The sequence below is a fragment of the Lathamus discolor genome, chromosome 2 (genome assembly GCF_037157495.1).
Source record: "Lathamus discolor isolate bLatDis1 chromosome 2, bLatDis1.hap1, whole genome shotgun sequence".
NCBI lineage: Eukaryota > Metazoa > Chordata > Aves > Psittaciformes > Psittacidae > Lathamus > Lathamus discolor.
This window is the reverse complement of record NC_088885.1, coordinates 116,325,948-116,353,336: the sequence shown is the minus strand read 5'-3', so window position 1 is coordinate 116,353,336 and position 27,389 is coordinate 116,325,948. Positions and strand designations below refer to the sequence as shown.

Sequence of the window (27,389 nt, the reverse complement as noted above, 5' to 3'; positions counted from 1 at the left end):
ACTTTGTAGACCGCATACAGCATGAATTTGCATTCTTTATCAAAAAATAAAAAAAAAGAAAAAAAGGCCAGCTGTAACCAGACTGCATCTAATGATAGAAGCATTGCCTATTGTTTTAACAGGCTGAGGAGGCAGGTATTTGCTCGAGGGAGAGACAGGTAGAGGGAGTAATGTGGCAGATGTAGTCTTCATGTAAGAAGAGGTTTTTGTTTGGTTTCTTTCTGCTCTTCCCAGTCATATAAGGGCCATGTAGGTCCCCGAGCATATTCCTCATTGGTTTGGGTAATGCTCACTGCAGTGTGTATGCGTGAAAATTCCTATCTCATTGTCTTACTAAGGAAGCTATGGCTGCATCCTCAGTGGCATTTAAGTTTGAAGAATGAGTGTGCCTTTGCAACAAAGCTCCTGACCATGATCTCTGTGCTTCATTTCACATTGCAGTGTTTTTTCAGTGCATGAACCAGATTTCTTTCAGTGAAAGAAAAGTAACATTTGTTCCAGGCATGCACCTACTGGGTTGTAACCAGAAGTGGGTGTTTAGTGCAGGGGATCAGGTTAGAGCTAGCCTGAAAAAATATGGTGTGGAATCATCTCCTTGGTGTCAACTGGTTTGCTCCACAGACCTGGTGCTCCTTTGGTGCCCCGTTTACTCAAGGAGATACAGCTCATGGTGTTTGGTTAGCTTGCAACAACAGACTTCACAAATTATAAAATGTGACCTGCCTTGTGACCATTCTTGTTCATAATGGTTGTAAAAATGTTTAAACACTTAAGGAAAAATATAATCAGGTTTTTAGTGTGCTGAGGAGAAAGAGCGTTCAGGCCTCAGTTAAGAAGTAACTCTTAACTATGATGAGTAAACTGTAACCAGGGCTCTTCCTGTCCTGTATTCCAAAATGGGGTCTTCTCTGCCATTCCTTCAGGGCTCTGGGTGCAGTTGATCTTAAGGCAGCTTTTTGAAATTGCCTCTTGCTTCCCATGTCCAAGTTTAGTTTCAGTAGGAGACACAAGAGTCAGTCATCCACACTTCTGAAGAAAGACGAAAAAGGAAAGTTTCTGCCCTTCTCCAGTATGGAAAGAGCTTTAAATATTTATCTCAGAGGAACACTGGCCAGGTTATTATCCTGCATGCTAAAATGGCCTCTGAAGTTAGCTTTGAAGCTATCTTGTCTGTCATGAAATAACCTTCAGTCCGATTTTACTACACTTAAAAGAAAAGTGACAGACTTTCCTTTTGCAGTTTGACAAGTTGGATTTCACAACCCATTCTGTCCAATTGCTAGATCTTAATTTAATAGAGCTAGTGATTCACAGCAGATGGTTACCTCACCTGAAAGGACCCAGTAGGATTGTCCTTTTGGGTAGGATCTTTTATTCTTATAATGGCACTCAGCATTCACCATTATTGTTTACGGACAGAGATTTGGCTTTGGTGCTTTCCCAAAGTCTGGACTGGTCCAAGAGATGAAGAAGAAAGGGACTTCTGCTCCGTGTTGATTTGGCCTCTCTAGCTGTTTATTAGGTCTCTTGGACTCCTCTATCAAGACAGTTAGGGGACTTTTCCTCACCTACAGCTTTCCTAACATCCCCAAACTTTGTTGCTTAGTTTTAGTCTCTTATCTCAAATGACATATTGATTTGCCATTTTACTTCACTTTATTCTCTTTATTTTCATGATATATTTCCACAATTAGTTAGACTTGTTGCTGCCATATCCTAACTTACTGGTTTAGTCCTTGTAGGAGTTATTGTTCTAAATGTTCTAGAGGGAGGACTTAGCTGGAAATGGTTCTGGTGTGTGTATATTAAGGCATCTGCCTTGGTATAATTCTGATTTTTCCTGTCTCCATCTGCTGGTAAAAGATGAGATCTGCTGTACAAACATATAATGAGGAACAGAAACTATAAATTTCAAATAATAAATATCCCTTTCACTGTTACAGACACTTTCCATTAGGAACAGGATAGAAAAGATCAATTTATTTATTTTTAGGCTGCTTAATAGGAGCTATCAAACACTAATAGCTTTTGATCTGTTTTGGATTTGGATTTATACTGCATTGATAGGAATGAGTTTGTTATTCAGATGGATGTACTGATAAGCTGGGAATTCAGATTGGTGCGCTGATGAAACTAGATTTGCTTATTTCTATGGGAGTAAAAGATATTCTGAAATGATCATCCCTCTTTTTGAATATTAATATTTTTACAGTTACTGAGCAGGCAGGTAATGGAAATAATGTATAACCGGATTTTTAATCTGATCATTGATTTTGACTTATTTCTGCAGACAGGTATATAAAGCTCAAGTTATATATAAATTACCATTGGTTCCTCCTAGCAGTTAGTATACATAATTTTCCTATGTTGAATTCAAAGGGAGTAAAACACCTACATACAATCACGTTAGGAGCTCATGAGGTATAAACTAACAAGGTGGGAGTTTATGTGCAAAATGTTTTGTTCATTCGGAGCACAGTGTTTCAGTCAGCAAAAGACTTGGCTTCCTATCCAGGGGAATTGCCTCTTCAAGACTGCAGTAGCTGACACTAGTCAGCAAAGGTGTGGTGACACAAATGCGCTTTAACTCTGCTGTTGTCTGAACTGGTTGTACAAGAAAAATGTTACACTCCATATTTTTGCTTTAGAAGCAATCTTACATTTGTATGTGATTTATGTTATGTAATGAAATATTTAGGTTGATTGTTATTTCCATCTACTACTAATGTTTTGTGGCTTTGAAGCTTTTACAACAAAGGATTTTATATATATTGCATTTTCCATAAAACCACCAACCAAGCCTTTACTTTTATTTTATATTTCAGTCTATCATGTGTTTATAGGAGTATTCTTCAGACACTGTAAATATGCTGATAGTTATGTTCATTCATGAAGCAAGAGGCTGTTTTATGAGACTTGTTTTCCCCAAGAAATTTCAACATGAGATGGTGCAGGTATCCTCAAGCAAGGAATTGCAAGCACTTTTGTTTCAGTGGCTTTAATTTTAAAGGCTTGTATTAAATTTTTTTCTTCTCTACAAAGTAACTATAAAAATGACAGCCTTTTATTTAATAGATTTTTTCACTGTCTTGACTTAGAGTTTTTTCTGTTCACTTCACTGGCAAACTTACTTCCCTTTACTCCCACCAGCCCTGTAGATTCCACCTCGATGCAAGAGACTCTCTCCTCAATCATCCTTGTTCAAAGAGATCCTTAGGCCTTTCTGAGAGGGGCAGAACTCTCCGTAGAAATCACTTGTGTCCAGAAATTTATTTTTTTGTGTGTGTAGATATCTAAAAACTAACAACCGACCTTAATCTCAGAGTTCAAATGGAATTTGTACGTCTAATAAGGAAAAGAAGCATTGATTTATTTGTATTCTAGGAACATAGGAAGATGTCTGAATAAATGTAAAACCAAGAGTACACAGACCACTCTGCAATGCAAAGGGTGAAATTAAGTAACTGCTCACTGGTAGAGACTGAACCCGTTCCAGCAGCTGTAAGGATGAATTGTGTTTTGGCAGTGCCCATCATTCTGCTGGCCAGAGAGGATGAGCGACAACTGATTTAGGGTGGGGGCATATCTCAACAATGGCTGAAATGAGCAGCATGAAGCTTGGTCTAGAAGATTTAAGAGTGTAGGTCCAGTTTTTGAAGTGAAACATTCAGTGAGGCTTCCATTTCTAAGTCATTTTTGAACATGAGGCTTGGACTCTTGCCATGATGAATTAAAGGCCTAAAAATACCTCAGTGATTTATAAATATCCTCCTTGCTATTCCAGAGTTGTTAGTACCCAAGTCACTTTCAAAGTGGCATTTAAGCTTCTCAGTCCTAGAGTTATCAAGAAGGAACTCAGTTAATATCTAGTCTGTCCACGACAGGATTTACTGAAACTGTTCCTGACAGATATTTGCCTAACCTGGTCTCAAAATCCTCCTGTGACATACATCCCACAGCCTCCCCAGGCAAACTGTTAATGTACTTCACTATCCACATGAATACTAAGTTTTTCCTAATGTCTAATGTAACTCTCCCATGCTGTGGTTTAAGCCTATAACTTGTCCTGTCTCATGTGGACATTTCATAGCCTTTCAGACATCTGAATAGCATTATCATGTATTCCTTCATTTGTCTCTTTTTAGCCTTAGTTGAGGCTAAAAAAAAGTTCCCTTAGGCACTGTGAAAATTTTTACCCAAAGCCAGCTTATAAAGTAGAGAGCTGCTTTGTTAATGCCTTTATCAAATAGCAGTTTCAGGATAAAAGTGTAGTGTAATGGCACATGGCAGGAAAGCTTCATACGACTGTGTCCACTTCAGAGACTTTATGATTTAAATGGATATTTGAGGTTGTATCATTTGCCCAGGTTTTACTTATTGGGATGTCAGTACTGGGATATCAAAAGTCTCAGTGTGTAGCTACCTTATTCACATTACTCAGCTGGTGTGTTGCTTCTGCAGCTAAGGCTTACATCTCTGCACAGCACTGTAAGTTGCCAGATGGGCTGAACAGCTTACTCACAGCAACTCAGCACCTTCTGCAGCACTGCAGGCTTTCTGAGACGAGGTCTACCTTATTGCCTTATGCAGCACCAAACAGAACAAAGCTTGTCCTAGTCATGTCCAGGCACCACCAGATAAAGTTATGATGAAGTTACAAGCATTGATGTTAAATAATAGTACTGTCTTCCCCAAAACCAGTTTGCAGTCTGTGTAAACCATTTTTTTCCCCCTACCGTTATTGACTGACAAGATTTGGAAAGTTTGTATTCATTTTCTGGTGCTTCAATTAGGAGGCATGACAGAGACTTTGTACAGATTTTTCTGCCTTGTATTTTTAGAAGTAGTAGCAGTGTTTACTGTTTTATTCAGCTGGATGGAGAAATACAGCATCAAGAGCACACCAACATCATGCCTACCTGCCTTTGGGTATCAGTGTTTGGGGAGGGAGGTAGGAGGACCATGAAAAGAGAGTGTTCTACACTATGGCCACCAAAAGCAGCAAAATGGGTTATATTTTTCATTTTTTTTCTCTGAATGTATTCCTAATGTTTGCATGTGTCAGCTCTGCTGAGGTGACATCTCGGGTTTTAAAATAATATTGTAATGTATTTCTCTTTAATTAAAAAAAAGAGCTCCCCCATAGGAAATTTCCTAAAACAAAACTCATTAGTAATAAACGGATTAAATCTTTATCAGTTAATCAACACTATAAACTTCTGAGTGTTTGGAGAGTGATGTGAGATAACACTGTCGTCATAATAGGAGTGTTTGAAATCATTAGGGATCCTACTGTGCCGTTTGGGTGATGAGAAATAATGATTGAAGATGAGCCCCCTTACAGAGCTCACATGTGAATTACTGTAAAGATTAAAGCTGCAAAGATCTGGATTTTATGTTGGATCTACCTCTAAGGCAATTTCTGTTAATAGTGGGAGTAGTGGTGGGGTGTGCCAAGCAAATTCTTAATAATGCCGGGACCAGAACCTGTCACAATGCTACAGAAATTTTTGAGCTGGTTAGTGAAATTTTAGAGACTTTTCATGGGATAGGAGCTTTGCACCTTCTCAGAGCAACTGTTCCCAGCTGATCTCCCTGAGGCTTTGAGCTGTGGTGCACACATGTGCAGGAGTTCTGCCCTGGTCCAACTGCCTCTTGGGGATAAAGAGCACAATGTGCTGTGCAGATGGAAGGGACCATGTAGCTTTGGGCAGGGAACCTCTCTGAAGAGTTTGGACATACTGGAGCAGGACAGGACAAAACTTGTCTGGCTGGTAGCATATCAACACCTCCTAACTTGATATCATTTGGAGTCCTGCACATTGAAGAAGTTGTGCTACAAAGGCACTGACATTTTCTCCATCACTGCTGGGAATGTGTCAGAGCTCCTCTGTGTCACCCCGGGGAGGGTTTTGGAGTCATTTGGATTATTTAGGTTCTTTCTATGAACTCTGTGAAAAATGAAAGTAAGTGGGCTGGAATAAAAATAGGGGCAGTGAGAAAAATAAATCGTGTTTGTCCACATCCAGCAAACTTATTGGAATGAGTTAGCAAGAAGTTATGAGCAGAGGGATGGCAACTGGGAGTCATACATAATTATTGACTCTTAATTTCTCATATTTTGCCTTTATTTGGTCATTGCAGCAATAACTATGTGTGTTTTGTCACAAAAGGATCAATGTAAATCAGTTTTGTTCTGGTACAAGTTACAGCAGCAGTAATGCCATTATCAAATGTGTTTAGTTTGGAGAGCCTTTATTGCCTAAAATACACGTGAAGGTCAGGTGACACTGCTGCCTCCAGCCATCTAAATTAAAATGCTGTGTTGGAGTACAAGTAAATTGGCCATTCTTACTTTATTCTTTATACTCTTAGATTGTGTTACAGCCTTCTTGATAGGTGCCTGCTTGGGGAAAAAAAGTCCCAATTCCTGCCCCTTCATTAGAATTGAATCTGTAGACAGTTGTAAAGCAAACAAACAAAATCTCTCCCTTGGATGGTCTTATTTAAAAGACAAGAACTGAATTGCACTGATTAATTTCAGTGACACTGGGGACTGTTTCTGTTTAGAACTCTAGCTACCGTTGCACTATCACTTCTGAAAATCAGATGGTAGGTGTCCTCACTTCTCTGTTACTTGTTCCTACCAGACATCTGTGTGCAAAAATCATAAATTTTAAAAACACCCCTTTCTTTTCTACATGTTGGGATATGTCTTCATGTAGTGTATTTTCTAACAGGTTTTGCAGGGGCAAATTGTTTGTAACAACTTCCTTTGTATTCATAATTACAGTCAGCTCTGTCACCTGTGAATTAAAACCTTTTATTAAATACCTTTATGAAATGCTAGGTACAGATTTACTGGGAGGGGAATGAGGCGATAAAAGAGCTGTTGCATTGTTATTAAGAGCTGCATAATGCGTTTCTGTGCCATGCGTTTGGGACTGCTTCTGTCTTTGAATCTTGTTTGTGCATTTGAGGAAAGAAGCACAATACTTTCTGTTTTCTTTTTTAAATACTGGAGTGAAAGATCACTTTCTATCATGAGGCCAAATGCCCTGGTTTGTCAAAATGAACTGCTTGAAAGGGTCCATATCATCCTTCTGACCATATGGCTTTCCTACAATACTGTTTCTGTCATTCACAGGGTGGGTGACCTTCAGATCTCAGTGGAAGGGTGTTTAATACCCTGCTAAAAAATGAAAATGCATCCCTTGATTATCATAATATATCTATTCATCCTGTCCTCCTTACTTTTCTCTTTTTATTTCTTTTCAGGATGGAGTAGGTGTAGATGAGAAGCTGTCTTTACGGCGGGTAGCTGTCGTAGAAGATTTCTTTGACATTATCTATTCCATGCATGTTGAAACTGGGCCTAATGGAGAACAAATCAGAAAACATGCTGGACAAAAGAGAACGTATAAAGCAGTAAGTAAAACAACTAAAAGTGAACATCAGTTCTAAAAGCGTGAACTATTTGGGCTTGGTCACATGGCATGTGATTTGTGTGTTTCCAGCTGGATTAGTACTGTAACCCTCACCCTCAAATTTATTTCAGAGATCTTTCAATAATGCATGAAAACATGCAGTTTAGAAATTACATTTTATGTGTAATAAGGGCTAAATATGTTGACTTCAATAGAGATTTTATCATTGGTACAAGCAGAGAATTTATCCTTTCTGTGATGGTTTGACAATTTCTCTAATAACTGAATTAATAGTTATTTTTATTGATGAAGTCTTAAAGAAGACTTAGGAGGTATTGCCAACTTTGCTAAATGAAGTGCTGTACTTCAGCAGATGAATGAATTTGCCTTATAGTTTATTGCTGCAGACTATTTATACTTAATGGTTTAATGGTATGAAAAACAGAAAGCTACTAGGTACAATGCGAGAAGTATTGCGGGCAGCTCTCACACCTGTATAAACTGGTGGAGGAGAGAGAAATTATTATTTCTAAGATTTTTAATTGCATGTTGTTGCTTGATCTAACCAGTTCAGCCTTAAAACAGCTATAAATAGCTTTGTGGTTAGTGGCACAAACAGAACACTTCCTTTTCTTATGGAGAACTAATGAAACATTTACTGCACTTTCATGGCCAAACTTTCATGCACAGTGCTGTGATAGTGCCAGGTGCTCAGTAGTTGATCCTGACCCACTGCCTGGGTGTTTCCAGCTGCTGAAGCACTTGGATCTCTCCCAGGGCAGCAGGGCAAGGGCTTCCAGCCAGGCCCCATCTCACAGTCCTGGCCAGGGTACAGGGCATCTGAGGCACCTCTCCCTATGGCCCCAGTGTGATGCGGGTGGTGTGGGGCTGTACACAGGGCCCTGAGATGACCTGTTGTCCTCAATACAATGTTTTTCACCTTAAAAACAACCTGCAGTCTTATCAGTGTTTTTTCATTAGAGGTCACCAAAATGTGGGGGAGCTCCAGGTTTCTGGTATTCACATCTTCAATTTTAGCTGTAATAGCTATTTTTCCATTACTGTATTTTTCAGGTATATAACAATCTTCAGTATGTATCTATGAATCCCTTCACACATGTTTTATTTATAGGCTATTTCAGATGGGTTTTGTGGGATAAGCTCTTGGCAAAATTTCTTATAATTTGTTCCCAGCGGTATTGACCTTAAGATAGATAGATGAAGACATCAGTCATCTGGGTGTGCTTCTGTAAGGCTTGGAGTGTTATTTCAGGGTGAACAAACACAAACTGTCTAAATTAATTTTCATCTGTCACCTCGGCCATTTGATGCTTGGTCTTCACTTTTAGAAAGCATTAGAAAAGTAATACTTTCATTGACCTTTCACTTTCTATTTTGTTTTACCTCAGTAAGCTGTTTAAAGCTATAGGTCACAAACTGTAGAATAATATATAAGGAATGTGGCCAACTATAAATACAATACTTCAAGTCATCATCTCACAAATACATGCCAAGTATTTACTACCTTAAGAATCCCATGATTCCAGGTCAGATTTTTTTTTTTAAATCTCAAACAGCATGAAAGACAACAAGTGTATCTTCAAGGAGGAGAACTATTTGTTCAGATTTAATAGCCTACCCTGTAATTTCATTTGATGTCAACTTTTATTGCAGTTGATATCTGAGCTTATGATGTTGTTATGAACAGAGGATAAGGATGCCCAAATGTAAGTCTGTGTCATTACTAGACTGAGTGATCTTTGTGCATGCATTTCATTGAATATTAGTTTATTAAGGGCATTGAGTCCTATGTTTCCCAAGGACAGGATTCACGTATATAATTTTTAAAGACTTCCATGGATTAAAAAAAGGAAAAAAAGAATCCAGAACAAACTAGTATCAACTCTTGATCTCTATCCTGACATGAGAAATAGGTTAAGTAAACAAGCCTCTACCAGAGTAACTGGGTAAATCCATGCTTCTTTATTGGACCTGCCCATGAAAATGCCTTCACTAAAAATTATGATCTGATGTGTCGATCCATTCCAGCAATCCATGCAATCTCTGTGTCATTGAAGGAGGAAAGAGGTGATATCTTGGGTAGCTGTCTCACAGAACATTAGACCCTAAAAGCTTTATAAATCAAACTGAAGTACTTTGGCGGGGTTTAATTTTATTAAGTGAATTGGGAACAAGATTAATTCAGTCTTATTTCTTTATTCACATGTCAAAAGTGAATCATCCTTGAGATCTGTGAATGTATTTATCATGCATATGTATTCACCAAATAGTTTGAGTGAAGAATTTTTACAGGAAGGATGGTTCACAAACTGTATGCTACAACTGCTATTTGTTATTCGTGATTCCTGGCATGCTTCGCATTGCTTCTGCTCTCTGACTGGATAACTGAAACATTTTAATGAGAAATGGTGGGCAAATCCCACCACAATTTTGGTACAAAACTGCCAGACTTCTGAAGTTTGTAAATATTGTCATGGATTTTTAGTACCTGAGTAGTTCTTAAAAAATATATGGCACAGCCCTAAGAATTGCAACATACTGATTTCAAGTAATTAGTTTGCTTGTGTATGAGTGAGTCTCTATTTTAAATAGTGAAACTGCTCCGCTCAACCTAAGCAGGACATGTTCGAGAAGGTCCAGAGGAGGATCACAAGGATGATCAGGGGGCTGGAGCACCTCCTGTACAAACCTCCAGAGCAAGTTGGGGCTGTTCAGCCTGGAGAAGAGAAGGCTGCATGGAGACCTCATAGCAGCCTTCCAGTATCTGAAGGGGACCTATAAGGATGCTGGGGAGGAACTCTTCATCAGGGACTGTAGTGATAGGAGAAGTGGTAATGGGTTCAAATTTGAACAAGGGAAGTTCAGGTTGGATATAAGGAAAAAGTTCTTTACTGTGAGGGTGGTGAGGCACTGTAACAGGTTGCCCAAGGAAGTTGTGAATGCTCCATCCCTGGCAGTGTTCAAGGCCAGGTTGGACAGAGCCTTGGGTGACATGGTCTAGGGTGAAGCATCCCTGCAGTGTGAGGCAGGGGGGTTGGAACTAGATGATCTTAAGGTCCTTTCAAACCCAAACCATTCTGTAATTCTATGGTTCTGTGGTTCTATGATTCTATGATTAGAAAGATAATGAAATTGTCAAAGGTGACTTAATTAATTCCAGTTCATTTATATAGAGTAACAATGTGGAATAGGTAGAGTCTTTTTGATTTTTGATAAGAGTTACTCCAGGTGCTGGAGTGCTAAAATATATCAGTAGGTCACTCTGAAAGTGTGTTCAGAACAGTTTACAAAGTCAGTTAGTAAATCTGTAATCTGCACTGACTTGTTTATGTTAACTATGTGGAAAGGAATGGCATTTTTACAACTGATTGATTTCTGTGTGACTTCCTACAGTGGTGCTGTACAGGAAGATAAATAGGATGTGGTGCTTGGTAGCTCTAAAAGAGCAGCTTATTGGAAGGGGATCTTTATATTTTAATTGGGGCAGCAGTGTACCAGACTAAAACTTTATGATTTCTTGCCAGAAACCCTATGGATTAATTAGGAAAGCATCTGTGCTTCAATATTTAAGTTTAGAATAAGGGCCCATTTTCTTCTCTGCACACTAATAAATAAGAAGGGAGTTGTAGGAAGTCCATGTAGATGATGTGGGAGAGTAACCTTGAAAATACTCAAAAAGTGAGCTTCCCATTTAACTGGCAGGTTTTGTGCTCATTTCTGGTGCCCAACTTGTATACAGTGTGAGATTGATGGGCTGTGTTCCTTGACAGCGTAACTATAGGTAGATCTACACCAGCAAAAAAAAAAAAAAAAAAAAAAAAGGGTCTGGATTATATATATAAGATGAAACCAAGGACTTTAAATCGTGTCTGGAGTATGCCACATTGAAGGCATACGTAATGTGATGTTTAGAATCTCACCTAGTTCCCCGGTTCCCAGGGAAGTTTACAAACAGCGAGAACACTGAAGACTTTGATCTAGAAGATAATTCCCTCACAAAGGCAGGATATGTGACACAAGGCTTGGCCAAGTCAGTTGCTCAGCAGGAGCACAGGTGACTAGGGAGGTGTGGAAGTTAAAAGAATATGTTCCCTGGTGCCAAGGAAAGCAGTGGTGCCCAAACAGGTCTGTGCTTATCCTGGGTTTCCCCGAGGTCCTCTGTCCTGCTCCACAGAAGGTGTGGTGAAATGTGCTGGTGCAAGGAACTGGTTAAGTGGTTGGTAGGAAGTACTGAGAATCCTTGTATGGGTGACTCTGCTAGCACTCATTGCAACAGCTCAGTGTCCTACAGGAATTGCATTGCTTGGGGAGAGTACTTTTCACTTTCTGTCCTAAAGGACTAATTTTTGTACAGGCATTCCACCGTGAAAGGAGAACTGTGGTGTCGAAGTGGAGATGGGGACACACAGGCGAGAAGTATTCAGGAAAAGAATCCATCTGTTGTACTGGGAAAGGTGTGCAACAAGTGCATAGTGGGCTTCCTGTGCCTTTGTAGAGCTGCATGTTTTGATGTAAACTATTCATCTGTGAGTAAAATTAAAATTCGAGTGCTGAGGGGCATATCAGAGGTGGGAGTAAGTGGGAAAAGTTGTGGCTACAGCAGCAGCATAATGCAACAGGCCCAAGCTGTTAGGACAACTCTTTGTGATTCAGTGCAAACCAGGAAAAAAATAGCCTTATTACATTTTTTCAGAAACTAAAATGATCTGTGGTGAGACTGAGGATGGAAAACAGCTCTGCCTCCTCTCAGGCCTAGCTATGGGCACAGTTAGGCCTGATTTAGTGATCAAGCCCTATATTACAGAGTAGATTTTATTTTCTTTAATATTCTTTAAGATGTTAGACTTTCATTCATTTAAACAATAGAGTGAGTCACCTGTGTATGTTATATGTGTACAAAGGTTCCCAGAACTAAGTGCAGCATTTGCCTGAGAACGCTTTGTGTAAGTCTCCACCTTAAGCATCTTAAATTCTGTGTGCATGTTCATTGAATATTTTTATCTGTGAAGGATGATCTAATATCTGCCTGTTGAGCCTGTATAGCTGCTGTGCAAGGCCTTGAAACATTACAGCAGTGAACTTGAGTTGAGAGTGAGGCTTGTTATATCTGAGCAGGAGAAGTGGGTCAGTTAATAAAACTCTCAACCCATGAATGAAAAAAGAGCAGTGGGCTGATGAGCTGAAAGAGAAGCAGGCTTGTAAAACATGGGGGAGATATTGATGTGTCAAGGGAAAGTAGCTTGACGCACGACTCTGATCAGATAGGTAGTACATAAATATAGAACATCTGATGCATTACAGGAGTCTATTAGATGTGGGGCAATATCTGGAGTCCTGTGCTTCATCCAGCTGTTGCAGTAATAAATGTTTCTTGGTTTGGGATCAGGGTATTGAGTAGCCTCCTTCCTTCCTGTCACCCTAAGGAAAACCTTCCTCTTATTATGAAACATGGTGTGACTTTTCCCTTCCTAAACAGGAATGTGCTTGTGAGTCCCCCTGAGTATCATGGTGAACATGTTTTCCTTGGGAAGGAATTTTTTGACAGGTCTCACTCTGAAATAACATCATCTTAATAACATTACAACTTCCCTGATCAAACAGGGCTAAAGCAGGTTTGGGGCCTGTCTGGTTTCCATCCAAGGCAGACCTTGTCCTTGGGGAAGCAGAAGAATACAAGGTTTGTGCAGGGTTTTAACACACTTAAATCCTTGCATCCATGCTATGCCTGTGTGCATGTCAAAACAGCCAAGCCCCTTGCACTTACACGCTCTGGACTTGTTCTTGCGTCTTTGCAAAGGGCAAGTATTGAGTATCCTGGCAGTGGTCCCTCTAGCAGGTGTTCCCCATCACTTCCCTCACAGAAAGAGACTTCTGCTACTTGGGGAGGGAAAGAAAGGGAGCTGTGAAATAAGTTTAGCTTGAGAAGGAACAGCATTTTCCCCTGTATAGCAGGGTAGCAAGCTCTTGATAAAACTCCCAGCAGTAAGATATCTGCTTTCCTATGTCAGCCTTCTATTCTGACCTCTTGCTGAGGAAAGGAGAGGACTTTCCTTGGCTGGCTTGCCCTCCTGTCATCAAGAAACCGATTTCTGCCACCTGGTTTGATGGCTGTGGGCCCAGGACAGATTACCATCTTCACTTTCTCTCCCTGTCTCTCTCTCTCTCTCCCCTCTTGGATGACTTTGGATCATCTTCCCCCCCTTGCCCTCCTTAATTAAAAAAATATACACATAACAATAACAGAAAAAAAATCTCTATTCTGACACATTGTATCTTCCAGACTACACATACTTCTCCATGTTAATTCTTTAGGGGTTAATAGGTTCAGTTGCAAAATTTCACTCCCTCTCCTCACACTTGTCTTTCCTGCTCTGCCATATGTGGCCTAAAATCTGCCTTTCAGTTTAGAGCTTCTTAATTTTCCAAATAAAAATTTAGTTCTGAAAGCTACATCATCACAACATCCTGTACTTAAATCATCTGAATACTGGAGAGCGTAAAGGAAACTGTGCCCATCTTCTCTACCTTCAACAATGGAGTAGGAATGCAATATGCTGTCATAGACAGCTAGGGCATGCAACACTTACCTCCAGTGTAAATCAGATTACATGTCCAGGTACTGGATTACTTGTCTTGTAGTAGTTAGGCTCTTCATGGGATCCAGTGAAGCTTTTTTTTTTTGGGCAAGTTTTGGATGGGTTGATATATGTCAAAATCTATTATATCATAGACTTGTGAAGTAAGATCATAAAAGTTTTGACTCTGAAGCACTGAAGACGACTATTCTGAGTTCAGAGTTAAAATGAAGTATGTGTAGGTGCGCATGTGACTGTATTCTTAGGAAATGTTTGTTTCTTATCCTATAACTTCTGAAGCTAAAACAAACCCTGTAGGATTTTTGCACACTTTGCTTAATGCTCCATCTGTCTAGTTTCTTCTTCATATGACTTATTTCCCTTTACAATATAAACCACATTCATCTGTAAGAGGTATACCTAGTACACAAAACCTAAATACCAGCCTGCTAGAATCTGCTTATTTTATGATTTGTCTGTTATACAGAATACAGCCAGATAAAAGGTAATATGTTTCTATAGGACTTCATAGCAGCCTTCCAATATCTGAAGAGGGCCTACAAGGATGCTGGAGACGGACTCTTCATCAGGAACTGTAGAAACAGGACAAGTGGTAACGGCTTCAAACTAAAACAGGAAGTTCAGGTTAGATATAAAGAAGAAGTTCTTTACTGTGAGGGTGGTGAGGCACTGGAACAGGTTGCCCAAAGAAGTGGTAAATGCTTCATCCCTGGCAGTGTTCAAGGCCAGGTTGGACAGAGCCTTGGGTGACATGCTCTAGGGTGAAGCATCCCTGCTTATGGCAGGGGAGTTGGAACTAGATGATCTGAAGGTTGTTTTCAACCCTAACTGTTCTACGATTCTGTGATTTTGTAAGCAGCAGAAGACATGCTAATGTGCAATAAAAGCACTTCTAAGAATAAGGAATCCCATCCTCATAATACTTCATGTTTGAAGCAACTATACTTTTTTGTTTTTAAAGCAGTCCAAGTAATTTTATCATTCTGATAAATCAGCGCTGATTGTTCTTTGATTGGTGCAGGCATGTGTATGAGCAGTTTCTTGCAATTCATGCTGAAAATATGCTGGTCTGCATTGTCGACATGTGGATGTAAATAATGCAAATTTCCCCACTTCAATTCGCTTGTCTGGCTTTATTTTTTTCTTAAAACGTAGAACTCGGTGCATTTTTTTTTTATTGGTGTGGAATTGCAGTGAAACAATGTTCTTTCATTGCAGCACATCACTGAATGAGATTGTCTGGCTATATTTTTTTGTTAGCTAACAGCCTTGAGAAGAGAGCTAGGAGCAGGGCTGCTTGGAGGCAGTGAGAATATATAGCATCATTGAGGACTGAGTCATTATTGCTTTCTTTCAGAGAGAATAGAGGACAGAAACAATTTTCCCTGATGGAGTCAGACCACTGTCTAAGGTATTTCTGTGTAGTTACTTAGGAAGTGTCATAGGTCTCCAGATTGTGCTCTGAAGTACCCACATGCAAGCCAACTCCGTGAGCAACATCAGCCCAACCTTGTGCAGAAGCTGGTAAACTCAACTGAGGGGTGAAATGTAGGATTTTGTGTTCAGCCTTGTGCTAATTTAGTTAGAGTGCTTCCTGGCTACAGCTGGTGCTAAGCCAGCTGGTTCAGAGCATGGCCACAGTGAGCGAGGGGCTATCTGCATCTTATAAAATAGATGTGCCTTTCTTTAATGAGAAAGGCAAACAGGCATCTGCACTGCTGGGTACATGAGGTTTGAGAGGTGATGTTTGTAAGCTTTCTGGCATTGAAAATTAGAAAGAGCTTTTTGTGTATATTTGAGCAGCAAGAATAAAGCAAGCTGTGGATTATGTCCTCTACATATCTCCTTTAATGGGATTCCTATCGTGTTACGCCAATTTATACAGGCTAAAGTCTTGAAATGGAAGTGATTGATTCAACTTACAAAGTAAACAGGGGAGGAAGTTGGTGGAAACTGGTGTTATTTAGGGAAGGGCATCCTTAAAACTGTGTTGCAGTGGGAGTTTGGAGACACAAGCATCTGCTATGTGGACGGATTTAGTTATAAAACCCAGTTCCCATATAGTCACTGGAGCATACCTATCAAATCTGGGCCTTAGCTTACTTGCCTTCCATGGAGGATTTTCATCTTGTTTGAGCAGAACTGGAATTTTGACAGAGATGCCTGATTAGAATAAATGGGGCATTCCTATCTAATGCAGGCAACTAATGAATCCATGGGTAAGCTCCATTAATTTCAATACAGTGCTAAATGTGTTAAATGTTGAGAGAGGTTTGTCTGTGTGTGCACTTACCAATTTTCTTAATGCTCAATTCTAGCTGATTTTAAGTTCTTTTTTTAGGTTCCATAAAGCATGAGTACAACCAATGTTTTCGTATTCAGAAAGGTAAATAAGTGTCTGTTTTGTGGTATAAAAGCCAGGAAAAATATGAAAATGCCTTTTTTTTTTGGTAGGATCTCCCATTCATAAGTGGCTTCATTTAGTGTCTTCATTTTCAGATAAATTGCTTCAGGAACACAGAAAATATTTTCCAATTTTCATCACAGAACAAATTTTGCTTTTATACTAATCCTTTTCTCCTCCCCAAAATAACATTTCTGTTCTATAAGTAAACAACAATAAAGCCTAAACAACAGTACCACAAGCAGGATGGCATAATTTGCATTCTTATTTTATAATGTATTATTTCCATATATTTCCTTGACTCACATCACATCAACAAACATGAATATAAAGTCTACCTATTTTCCAAAATACTGCCACTGGTAAACTTGGCCCATGGAGTTTTAGGAAATGTAAGTTTTAACACAGGTTAAGTAGGTGACGTGCCAAGAAGAGTGTAAGAGTTAAAACTGGCCATTCCTCCTCCTCCTAGCACCCTCGTGAGGAGCACGAGTGTTTTGCACAGTATATAATCCCAATTACATCCAGTTAAAGAAAGTTATCTTGTCCTTGCTTCATGCACACTTTCATACACCCCACCTCCATCCTTCTGCACTTCCTACAGAGACGTGCATCAGTGTGGTGCTTGATAGGAAATAAAATCCTACTGTAGGGTCTACAGTAAGGGGATACAAGCAGATACGAGTTGACTCTTTCACTTGCTGGGACTTTGTCTTTCTTTAAGGATTATCTCCATTGTGAGACAATCACCTCAGCTGGGAAAAGAAAGGCTTTTTTGTTCCTTACAACACTTGCACTCTTCAGTGTATATACAACGTATATCATGGATCACAGAAAAGCCGTGGCTTCATCTTGTAATGTTGTTAAAACATCCAAGTTTGGAGGTTCTTTCACTCATCTGGTTAAACTGCTCCAGTGCACTAGCCTCTTAGTGAAGAAGTTTTTGCTGGTGTCCAATTTGTATGTCCCAAGCTGCAGTTGGTGGCTGTTGTCCCTGGTTATACCCTCTGAAGAGTTTCTTTCCACAGTTTTTTAACTCCCCTTCAGACAGTGGTGGGCTGTAATTAGATCTCCCTCTGCCTCATAACCTATATGAAACAAATCCAACTCCCTCGACCTTTCTTTCCAAGGTTTCCTTTAGGTTCCAGCTGCCATGGTGGCTGACCACAGAGCCCTCCTGTGCTTCTCAGCAGCCTTCTTGGAACTGTGAAGGGGTAGCCTGGGCACATTATTCCAGCTGCTGTCTTACCAGAACTAAGTAGAGAGGGAGAATAACTGTTCTTGATCTGCTGGCCACACACTTGATTCAGCCAGTATGAGATGTGCTTTATCTGTGGTCGAAGAGTATGCTGTTGGCTCATTTTCAGCTTGGTACCAATCTTCAGGTCCTTTTCAGCAAGGCAAAATGTCTATAAGGATATATATACATTCTTGGGAGTGGAGGGAAGACAATCTTTAAAAACAGTAATAGCTGCTTCCTTCCTTCCCCTTTCATAAAAGAAAAAACCATACCTGTGATGACTGCTTGAGAGTAGGTGGTTGGAAAGAATGATAATGTTGAAATGAGGAAACAATGGAAATCTGTTATTTCAAGGTATCTCCAGGTAAAGCTGTCTTTAAAATCAAGCAATTCCCAAATTCTATAGCTATTAGTAAAAAGAACATATTTACTCCATAGTATAAAATGCCAAGCTTTCCAAGAGTATTTTTGCATAACATTAAAATACAAAGTTAAAATAGTAAGGAGACTGTCATTACTGCTAATATACTGAGTCCTGTATCTGTCTGTGTATTGTTCCAATAAAAACAAATAGAACATGTAAGCCAAACACTTCATTTTTTTGCTATTGGTTGTAATAAGAGAGGTCTCCTTTCAACTTTTTTGTAAAACATCCCTCAGTGGGATGCCTATTATGGCTGAACCTTTTTACTGATAGGAATTTGAAAAAAAGCCACCTGGAAACAGAAAACACCCCCCTTTTTGACGTAAGTGGGATTTTGTTCAGTATTGACTGTTATTGGCCATTAGATGGTAAGCAGGCAGACTGGATAGGTGTTTCCTGAAATCCTACATAGTATGCAGAACATGCTTTCATTGTGCTTCCTGGCATTAGAAGATAATACACCTTATTTGGAAATCTAATGATCAGTTCTGTTAAATTGTGTTCAATCAGCTTATATAATAACACCTATATTTTGTTATTCATTTCAGATTTCAGAGACCTATGCCTTCCTACCGAGGGAAGCGGTGACACGGTTTCTAATGAGCTGCTCAGAGTGCCAGAAAAGAATGCATTTAAACCCAGATGGAGCAGATCATAAAGGTAGTTTTAGTGTCAAAGAGTGGGATGTAAAGTCATTTCATTCCTAATACCCATATTATATTTTCCTAGCTTAAGTGAGGGTTCATAAAAATTTGGTAGACTGGAACGGTTCAGTCAGTCGGATCATCTCATTACTTAAGCTGGAAGGTAGTGAATCTTCTGCTTTCACTTAAGAATGGAGTATAATACCATATGCACCCTCAATGGAAAGATGATTTTATCTGGAGGAAATAATTTATTTTGATATGGAAATGTTTATATGGGGGCTTAAACATAAGGAATAGATAGGGTGCATATGCTGTAGTCATTTAGGGTAGAAGAAGTCATCACTTTTCAGGGTTTGAACTTGATTTTAATTTTTCTTCCAGAGACTTCCATCTGTACATCTTACAATCAATTGAAAATGCCAAAGTTAGGACTACAAGACATAACTGTGACTTTGACTGCAGAGTAGGCTGAAGTAGTCTCCACAATTAACATATCATGCGAAATAAATGTTTTTTATTGCAGATAATGGAAAACCTCCAACTTTGGTGACCAGTATGATTGATTACAATATGCCAATTACTATGGCATATATGAAACACATGAAGCTGCAACTACTAAATTCACAGCAAGATGAGGTAAAACCTGAAATCTTTCGGTATTTTGTTCTCCTGTGTTCTTTTGCCTTTTGTGTAGCCAGAAAACTGAACATAAGATGATTTTTGATCCCATCTTTATAATTTCCTTGCTAAAATAGTGAGTCTGAAACCAAACCAAGGCTGTTTGCAAGTAATCATGTTGAGAGAAAATGTCATGACATACCGCCCTTCTGTGGTTGGGGGTAATATGCTCTGCTGCTTCAAATTATCTGAAGGTGCCCTTTTACTGTCTGTACCAGTGGAAAGGGTAATGGGAGCAGCATGTTCACCTGAGACTTAGTGTTGTGCTCAGCAGTGACTTTCATTATCTACTACAAAGCAATACCATCAACAGCTGAAATGAATGCCATGGTGTTTCTCAAGGTTAGCAGTCAGGTTGCAACATGTGATAGTGAGATAGATGGAAGCCCTGGCAACATCAGTTGCAATCTTTAGGGTAAAAAGCTTGATAAATAAGAGTAGAGGTTGCTTTTGGAACTTTGAATAAAAAGACAAAAAAAGAAAGGACATAAAGGAGGCTGAGAATCAAGCTTCATCAGAGAATTAGAGTTGAATTGTATGTATTCTAAAATCTTATTTTGTTTCTGTGATTTAGTCTAAGTTTTTTTAGATCTTAAGACATGCTTCATCAATTGGATGGCACCTACTAAATTATTTGTAATAAACTCACTTTGCTAGAAAAGTGTTCATTTACTGTTTGAGCAGCCAGATACTTAGAAGCTCAGCTATGTGCCAGCCAAGAAGCAGTCCTTCATGCTGTGTCCTTTTGCATGATTACAAGATACTTTTTTGATAAATAAAACCTCCAAAAACAACCTTAGCGGCTGGATTATGTCAAAGACCCTGACTGACTCCTCACTTTTGTGGAATCAGCCAGATTTGGTTTCATGATACATAGCTGTGGGCTATTGGTGGAGATTATTAACACCCCATAGAATGGGGATTTCATCACTTTTCTAGAAATATCAGGATTCTTGTTTTGGTTTTGCTTCTGTTTTATTGTGGAGGGTGTGGGGAGAGATCCTGGACTCAGACTTCTTCCTGCACAAATACAGCCTGGTCATGTTTCCCTCCTATTGAATCTCCACTCTGTGTGCTGCCCATTTTCAGGGATTTGGCAGCAGGGTTTCAAGCAGCAGGAGTGAAGAGGCTTTATCCCTGCAGTAGCCCTAGGAGTTAAAGGATTCCTTGTTTTTTCGACTTCTTCCCTTGAGGATTGCTCCTTCCACAACAGGGGCAAACACATTCTGAGTCAGGGCCACCTGCCACAGTGCTTCTATAGCCTAAATGTTTTGGTGTAGTCTTTCTGATCTGATGACTGAAAGTTTTGTTAAACCATCTTTTCATCTAGAGGAACCAGTGGCAATGATATGGTAGCGCCAGGAAGCACCATTGGTTGGTATTTTCAAGCATTGCCCAGCTTGGTTTTGCAGTTCTATTGTTACTGTTCATGAAATGTCTGCAGCACTGGATTTATGAAGATAAAGTAATTTCTTATATGTTTTAGTAATAATGTCTTTGCCAGGGCAGGGTGAGCACAAGGTAAGTTCTCCAGATAATCTTTATGTTATCTCAAGATAATCTGTTCTCAAACTAGATTTTTTCCAAGATTTTTTTTTTCTCTGGGCTGTACATTTACTGTGCTAAGAACAAAATGACAGTGGAAACGTTGTAGTACAAAGCAGCAAGATTTCTGGTGCATGCAGTCAAACTATTTCATGCACTTAAAAAACACGCTTGGCTTTGTAGGAAGGCTCTGTTTCCAAGGATTCATCAATCATATCTGTATTCTTGTGGAGTGGGTGGAATTGAGACAGGAGTAAACTTGGATCCCACAACTAGCTAGCACAGTGACTGAAAGCCTCCTAATCCTCTGATCCTCAATTCGTCGTTTTTAAGCTGAGGCCATTGATTAAAAGGAAACGGGCTTCATCTAAAAGGAGAGCTCATCACTCTGTGGTAGAGAAAGATGCCAGTGGCTCCCAGCTCCTCTCCCTGTGCCTGTGTGTCCACACAGATTTAGATAAATGTTTACACAATTTGGGGAGTGATGGGGAGATATTCTGCAGAGTGCTGTAGGCAAACACAGGTTGCCCATGTCTATTGCTTTATACCTACGCAAGTGTTGAATAGACAGAGCTCCCTTTCTGGGAGCCCATAAAGATTGCCTGCTTGCTGGTTCCTGCAGGATTCAATGAGAAATACCACTGCATTTTAACAGAGACACAGCCTTCCAGAAGGTCTGCGGGAGTTCTGATCTTGCTCTTTGAACAAACAGTCTATGTTTTCCCTAAACCCCAGAACCAGCCTTGACATGTGTCTTGGCCCCATTTGTCTGGGCCAGAAGGTAGCATGCACCATAATCTTGTGTGAGGGCAGTGTTTGAGTATTTACTGGTGCTGTAACTGTGGTGCTCCTGCCATATCTGGGCAAGGCAGACAGGTGCCTGCTAGAGAAGCCCTCGCTTTTCCATTTATTATCTTACAAAACTTTCAGAACAAGGTATGTTTGTTTCATTACTTGTCAATATCCTAGTGCAACACTGCTGCACAGCATTGCCTTGCATGTTGTCCCACTCTCACTCCTAAAAGACATTTGGCAGTACTTCATCCCAGTTTAACAAGAGTCATGACTGCAGGGAATTTGCTTTCTGAAAATGAGAGAGACACCCATGCAAACTGGAAACATCACTGAGACCCAAGAGGGGAACTGATTTAAGGGCTGAGCACTCAGAAGAAAGCAGCTCTAATTTTATCTGGAGAAACCAGTTCACAACAGGTACAGAGTAACCCAGAAAAATGGTCAGAATCCTGTCAGTTCTGGTTTTATTAAAAAAAGAAAAAAAACTGGAAAAGTATTTTAAGACTAATCTTCATGGGATGCAAAATTATTTGCCATATTTTCCTCTAAAATTCTTTAAAATGCTTTTCTTCATAATGGGAGTAATTATCTCAGAAAAAGTCATTATCGAAAGTATATCATAGAATCATAGAATAGTTAGGGTTGGAAAGGACCTTAAGATCATCTAGTTCCAACCCCTCTGCCATGGGCAGGGACACCTCCCACTAAACCATGTCACCCAAGGCTCTGTCCAGCCTGGCCTTGAACACCACCAGGGATGGAGCATTCACAACTTCCCTGGGCAACCCATTCCACTGCCTCACCACCCTCACAGTAAGGAACTTCCTCCTTATATCCAATATAAACTTCCCCTGTTTAAGTTTTAACCTGTTACCCTTTCTCCTATCACTACAGTCCCTAACAAATAGGCCCTCCCCAGCATCTCTATAGCCCCCCTTCAGATACTGGAAGGCTGCTATGGGGTCTCCACGCAGCCTTCTCTTCTCCAGGCTGAACAAATATCACCTTAGGTTGGTATGTTGCCTCAGAAGCTTACAGAGCAATACTTGTGGACACTTGATTTTTAATCCATGAGGGGATGCATGAACTTCAGTGGGACTGAAACAACTGAAGTTCAATATGTATATGAACATATGCTGGACTATGTCTGGAACTGTTTTTGCTTTTATAAATGGGAACAAAGTATTTGATTGGGACTTTTTGCCCTCTGCTGTCATCCCTGGTAGATGCTCTGTATTTAGACTTGAGGGATAGATCATATTAAAAATGCATGAGATAGAATAAATTTGAAATGATTTTTGTGGTATTATTACTTTGGTTTGCTATTGACTGTCATTTGAACATGCTCAGAACTTGAAGCTTTGTCATTTTCATTGATGCTTCATTAAACACAGTAGCAGTGTAAGGGTGATATCATGTCAAGGGAATTTGATCATGGATTTTTATTAGATCAAGTTGCTATTTGGAAATATCTTACTGTGGGTGGTCATCATGGGGTTACCAACCTTGCCTGGGAAAGGCAGAGGATTCAGGCAGGAATATGGGGAGGTGTCCTCAACCAAATTTGAATAACAAGGACTTGCTCTGTGGTCTCTAGGTACTAGCCTTCGTTTGAGAAATACTATAGAAACAGTTAAGAGACTGTGGTAATGGAGTATCCTCATGCACTTGTCAGATTATCGTACCACATAAACAGTATGTTTTCCTCTCTCTTCTTTATATACTCTGCTTGTTTGCTTATATACACAAAGATTTAGCATGATTGCACTCCACACCAGGTGTGAGTGAAACAAACGGGAACAAGTGAACTGAACGTATAATGTGAACAGCGTCTTCTGACACATCTCCAAAACTTTTACTTGCAGGATGAAAGCTCTATAGAAAGTGATGAGTTTGATATGAGTGACTCAACCAGGATGTCAGCTGTGAACTCTGACCTCAGTTCAAATCTGGAAGAGAGAATGCAAAGTCCTCAGAACCTCCAGGGCCAGCAGGATGGTAAGGCTCTCGTTTCATACAGCAAATGCAGTGTTGCCTTGTCTTTATTCCATTCTGTGCCTTCATTTAGTACCTGCTGTGCCCTTTTCTTCATAGTGTGTTTCATTAGGTAATTTGAAATATATGTTCCCTATATCTCAGCATGAAGAGGATGAAGCTGGGGTGTTTTTTGGAGGTTAATTTTTTTGTTGCTTAGGTAATGAGTGAATGCTTAGACCACTATATGTGAAGTATTATTTTACTATTTTTATTTATTTAGTGTGACCATACACAGGCATAAAAGGAAATGAAATTCAAACCTTTCTGAGGCAACCTGGGAGGCTGAGAAAGTTTGTTTTACTTGTTGAATGAGGGACGGGGGTGGCAGAAGTATGGTTATTTAAGAGCTAGTAACTGGGATGTGATATTCAGAAGACAGGATGAAAAACATAAATTCTCATAGAGAAAAAGAGGTAAAACAAGAAAACAATGAATCACATTGTACATTTGAATGTTAATTATTTCTAGGTTAGTTACAACACAAAGCTAATTTGCTGGTGAAAAAGGTGGAAGATGTACTTTGCATAGAAGATGCATAGATGTGAACTCTTTGACTTCAACCCTTGTTACAGAACAAGCTAGATGAGCCTGGTTAGGAATGAACTTTCTCCTGAGCTATGGAGCTCACAAAGAGCCTGTCTACTATAGGCTGCAACAGTGGCTCATAAGCAGTATGCAAGATGGAAAATGCAGGTCTATTCTATTGCTATTAGAAACAATATATTGGTATTCTGTACTTGTTACTGTACAGTTTTCTGATCATGCATGCCAATTCAGAAGTGCTTCTTATATTTCTCCTGAACACTAAGTATATGGGATTTGGCAGTTAAGCTGGATTCTTTCCTCTTTGTGCATCGTGGTCAGTTGCTAGCTGGTAAGCTATTTAGGTGAGGATGGGTGTGCTGTGTAGTGGTCAATAGGATCTAGTGATGGGTAGGACCTTTAGTTGTGTTGCTCTCCAGACAAATAAAGGAGGAGGATGTCTATGATAATTTGGCAGGCCAGGTTCTAATCACAGCTGCTGTTTGTCTGAATGTCCTCAAGCTATCACAAAATTCGTGCAACTTTTGAATTAATTTCTGTCTATGTAGATGCACTAAAGGAGGATTTATGATGCACAAGATACAGGGAAAGCCAGTTCACTTTCCTGTGGAAGTTTGAGTTTTCAGGGCTGATATATTATAATACTGCTAAGTTAGAGGTTTCAGGGATACTTTGGAAAGTGGCATTTTTATGTGTCCGTCTTTCAGTGCAAAACTGTGCTTTAGAGGTTTTTTGCTTACCTGGGTACTCAATCTGTTTCACATATATAGTGTTTCATAATAGTAATTGTGTGCATGTATATGTCTGAAATAAAAATTATAGCTCAGGACAGTAACCTATGAAGAAATGCCTGTCATACATGTCTTGATTCCTGCCACAACCAGATTCATGTGCCACATCTAAGCATATTAGAGCATAAATGTGAATGATAAAGTGCTGCAAATCTGTTACTTGCTATTTAAAATGCATGGGAAATAGATGTACTGTGATCTTTGAACTGCAGGTAGTGTGAGTTTACAGGATTGCTTTATCTATCTCAGCTTTCCTTCCTTTCCTCCCAGATGGTACTTGCTTACCTTCCTGAGGCAATCCTATTTTTTGCTGCATCTTCTAGCTAAAGCATCTGCTGATAGAGAAATTTGAAATAGCAGCTCTTTCTGCTTCATAGCTTTCCTGTGCTAGCTGTTGTCAGGTACGAAACCTGAGTGTGGCTAGTTATAGCAACACTGCGTTTTCAGATATGGGAGAAGAGGCTGAAGACGGAACTGAAAGACATTAGAGAAGCTAGGGGATGGGGGAAGAAGAAGGATGATAGGAGAGAGTAAGAAAGATTGGAAGAAAATAATGAACACGGGTAGAGGGATGGAAGCAGGAACAGGAAGGGGAGAAGACAAAAGGGAACCTAAATGAAACTTAACAGTACAATCTCTTCTGCCGTCACAGTTTTCACTGTAAAATTTTACACATTTAATACTTAATTATAGTGCATACACACCATTACTAAAGTGTTAATTTGTGTTTCTGAAGTGATTCCTTCCCCCTTCCCTCAAGCATTCTACATGTCCATGAGAGTTTATGTCAGCCACCACATTCACTCTACAGATAAAGACACTTGGCATTTCGCTCATCTGAAATGTCTTTGCTGAATTCTGGCAGGTGAAAACTTACTGCTGTGTAAGGTTGGAATGGTGTATATGGTGGAATGGGACAGCACAGGTCTGCTGATGCCCCCAGCATGCCCTCACTGGGAGAATGATTTGCTAACAAGAATCATTAGGAAAACTGCTGCCCAGGGTGGATTAGTGACAGCTCCAGGGTACCATAAGGTGATGAGTTCTATCACTTTGCTTGCCTGGGTTTCCGTGTGAGGTGGCATGAGTCTATTTTGGGACATCTGTTGGTTTTGATTTTTATATTTTTTTTTCACTGTGGATTTCAGCTTGTTTGGTACTAGGATATAAACAGAGTCTGTGGGCCCTGGAGGAATGTAATAGTGAGCTGAGCCACACCAGTGAGGGATAGAAGGCGGCTTCCATTCCAGTTCAGCTTACCAGAGCATAGTGGAATGCTGACACTACCTGTGTAAAAGGAGTAAGATGCTTTGCCCTTGGGGAAACCCTCTTCCCTTGGGACTATACTCTCATGGTATTTAGACAAGCATTTGGCTTTTGGACTTCATTGCAGAGCTCATATTTGAAAATTTGATCTGAGATTGCTCAATATCTTCCAGTCTAGTGCTGTGTGTTCTGTTTCTCATAGTTAGATTGTTTAAACCTAAATAGAATAAAAGTAAATATGAGAGCAGCACACAATATCGGCTGAAAGCAATAAACTTCTTCACCCAGAAATGTCACAGTAGGTAGGAAAAATGCTGAGAAGAAGGACGTAGAGAGGGAAGGTGTGTGGTTACTTGCAGTAGATGGGTGCTGGTGCTTCACAGAAGTCCGGAGCTCTGCAAATGTACTGAGACTTCATGACATTCTTTCTATAAAGCATATTAGGTTAAAAAGGAACAAGGAATTGTTGGAGAATGGGTGAATTTTATCCATAGTATTGAAGTTGCCACAGTACTAGGAAGGACAGTTCCCACTTTAAATTAGCCTTTGTATGCTTTTAAATAACAAGGCCTTGAGTCACACCTGTTGGTGAATGGCTGAAAATAGCATCCTGAGCACCTGCAGGGCTGCATCGGTGGGGGAGGAATTGGAAAAGAGCTGCTGCTCTTCCCTGGGGAGTTAGAAAAGGAAAACAGCTCTAATTTGAATCAGTTCACTCTGCAGCTGGGAATGGGGTACAGCTATCTGCTTACCAGCCCCTCAGAGATGCTTTCCCTAGAAGCCACACGATGACTGGGCTGCAAATTGCTGTTGTATTTCTCTCTTTTGTACCCTCTCCCCTTGCTTGCCCCTATTTTCTTGCTTCCCTATATGTGCTACAGCTCCCTTGTCATAAGCTGGTTCATTGGAGCCCAGCTGCATACCACTCATCTGCAGGCAAAGCTCCCACTTGAGAGCTGTCTCTAATTCTTTTTC

At 39.9% G+C, this 27,389-nt stretch overlaps 1 protein-coding gene across 3 annotated transcripts in view; it reads left to right on the top strand.

Annotated features, from left to right (window-relative positions):
* Positions 1 to 27,389, top strand: part of NOL4 (nucleolar protein 4) — a 196,310-nt gene that overhangs the window by 27,062 nt on the left and 141,859 nt on the right. For all 3 annotated transcript variants that reach the window (XM_065669358.1, XM_065669357.1, XM_065669356.1), the window contains exons 2-5: positions 7,279 to 7,428; positions 18,661 to 18,772; positions 19,283 to 19,395; positions 23,643 to 23,775. In XM_065669358.1, coding sequence (XP_065525430.1) covers positions 7,279 to 7,428; positions 18,661 to 18,772; positions 19,283 to 19,395; positions 23,643 to 23,775 — 508 coding nt within the window. The remainder of the gene's footprint in view (positions 1 to 7,278; positions 7,429 to 18,660; positions 18,773 to 19,282; positions 19,396 to 23,642; positions 23,776 to 27,389) is intronic.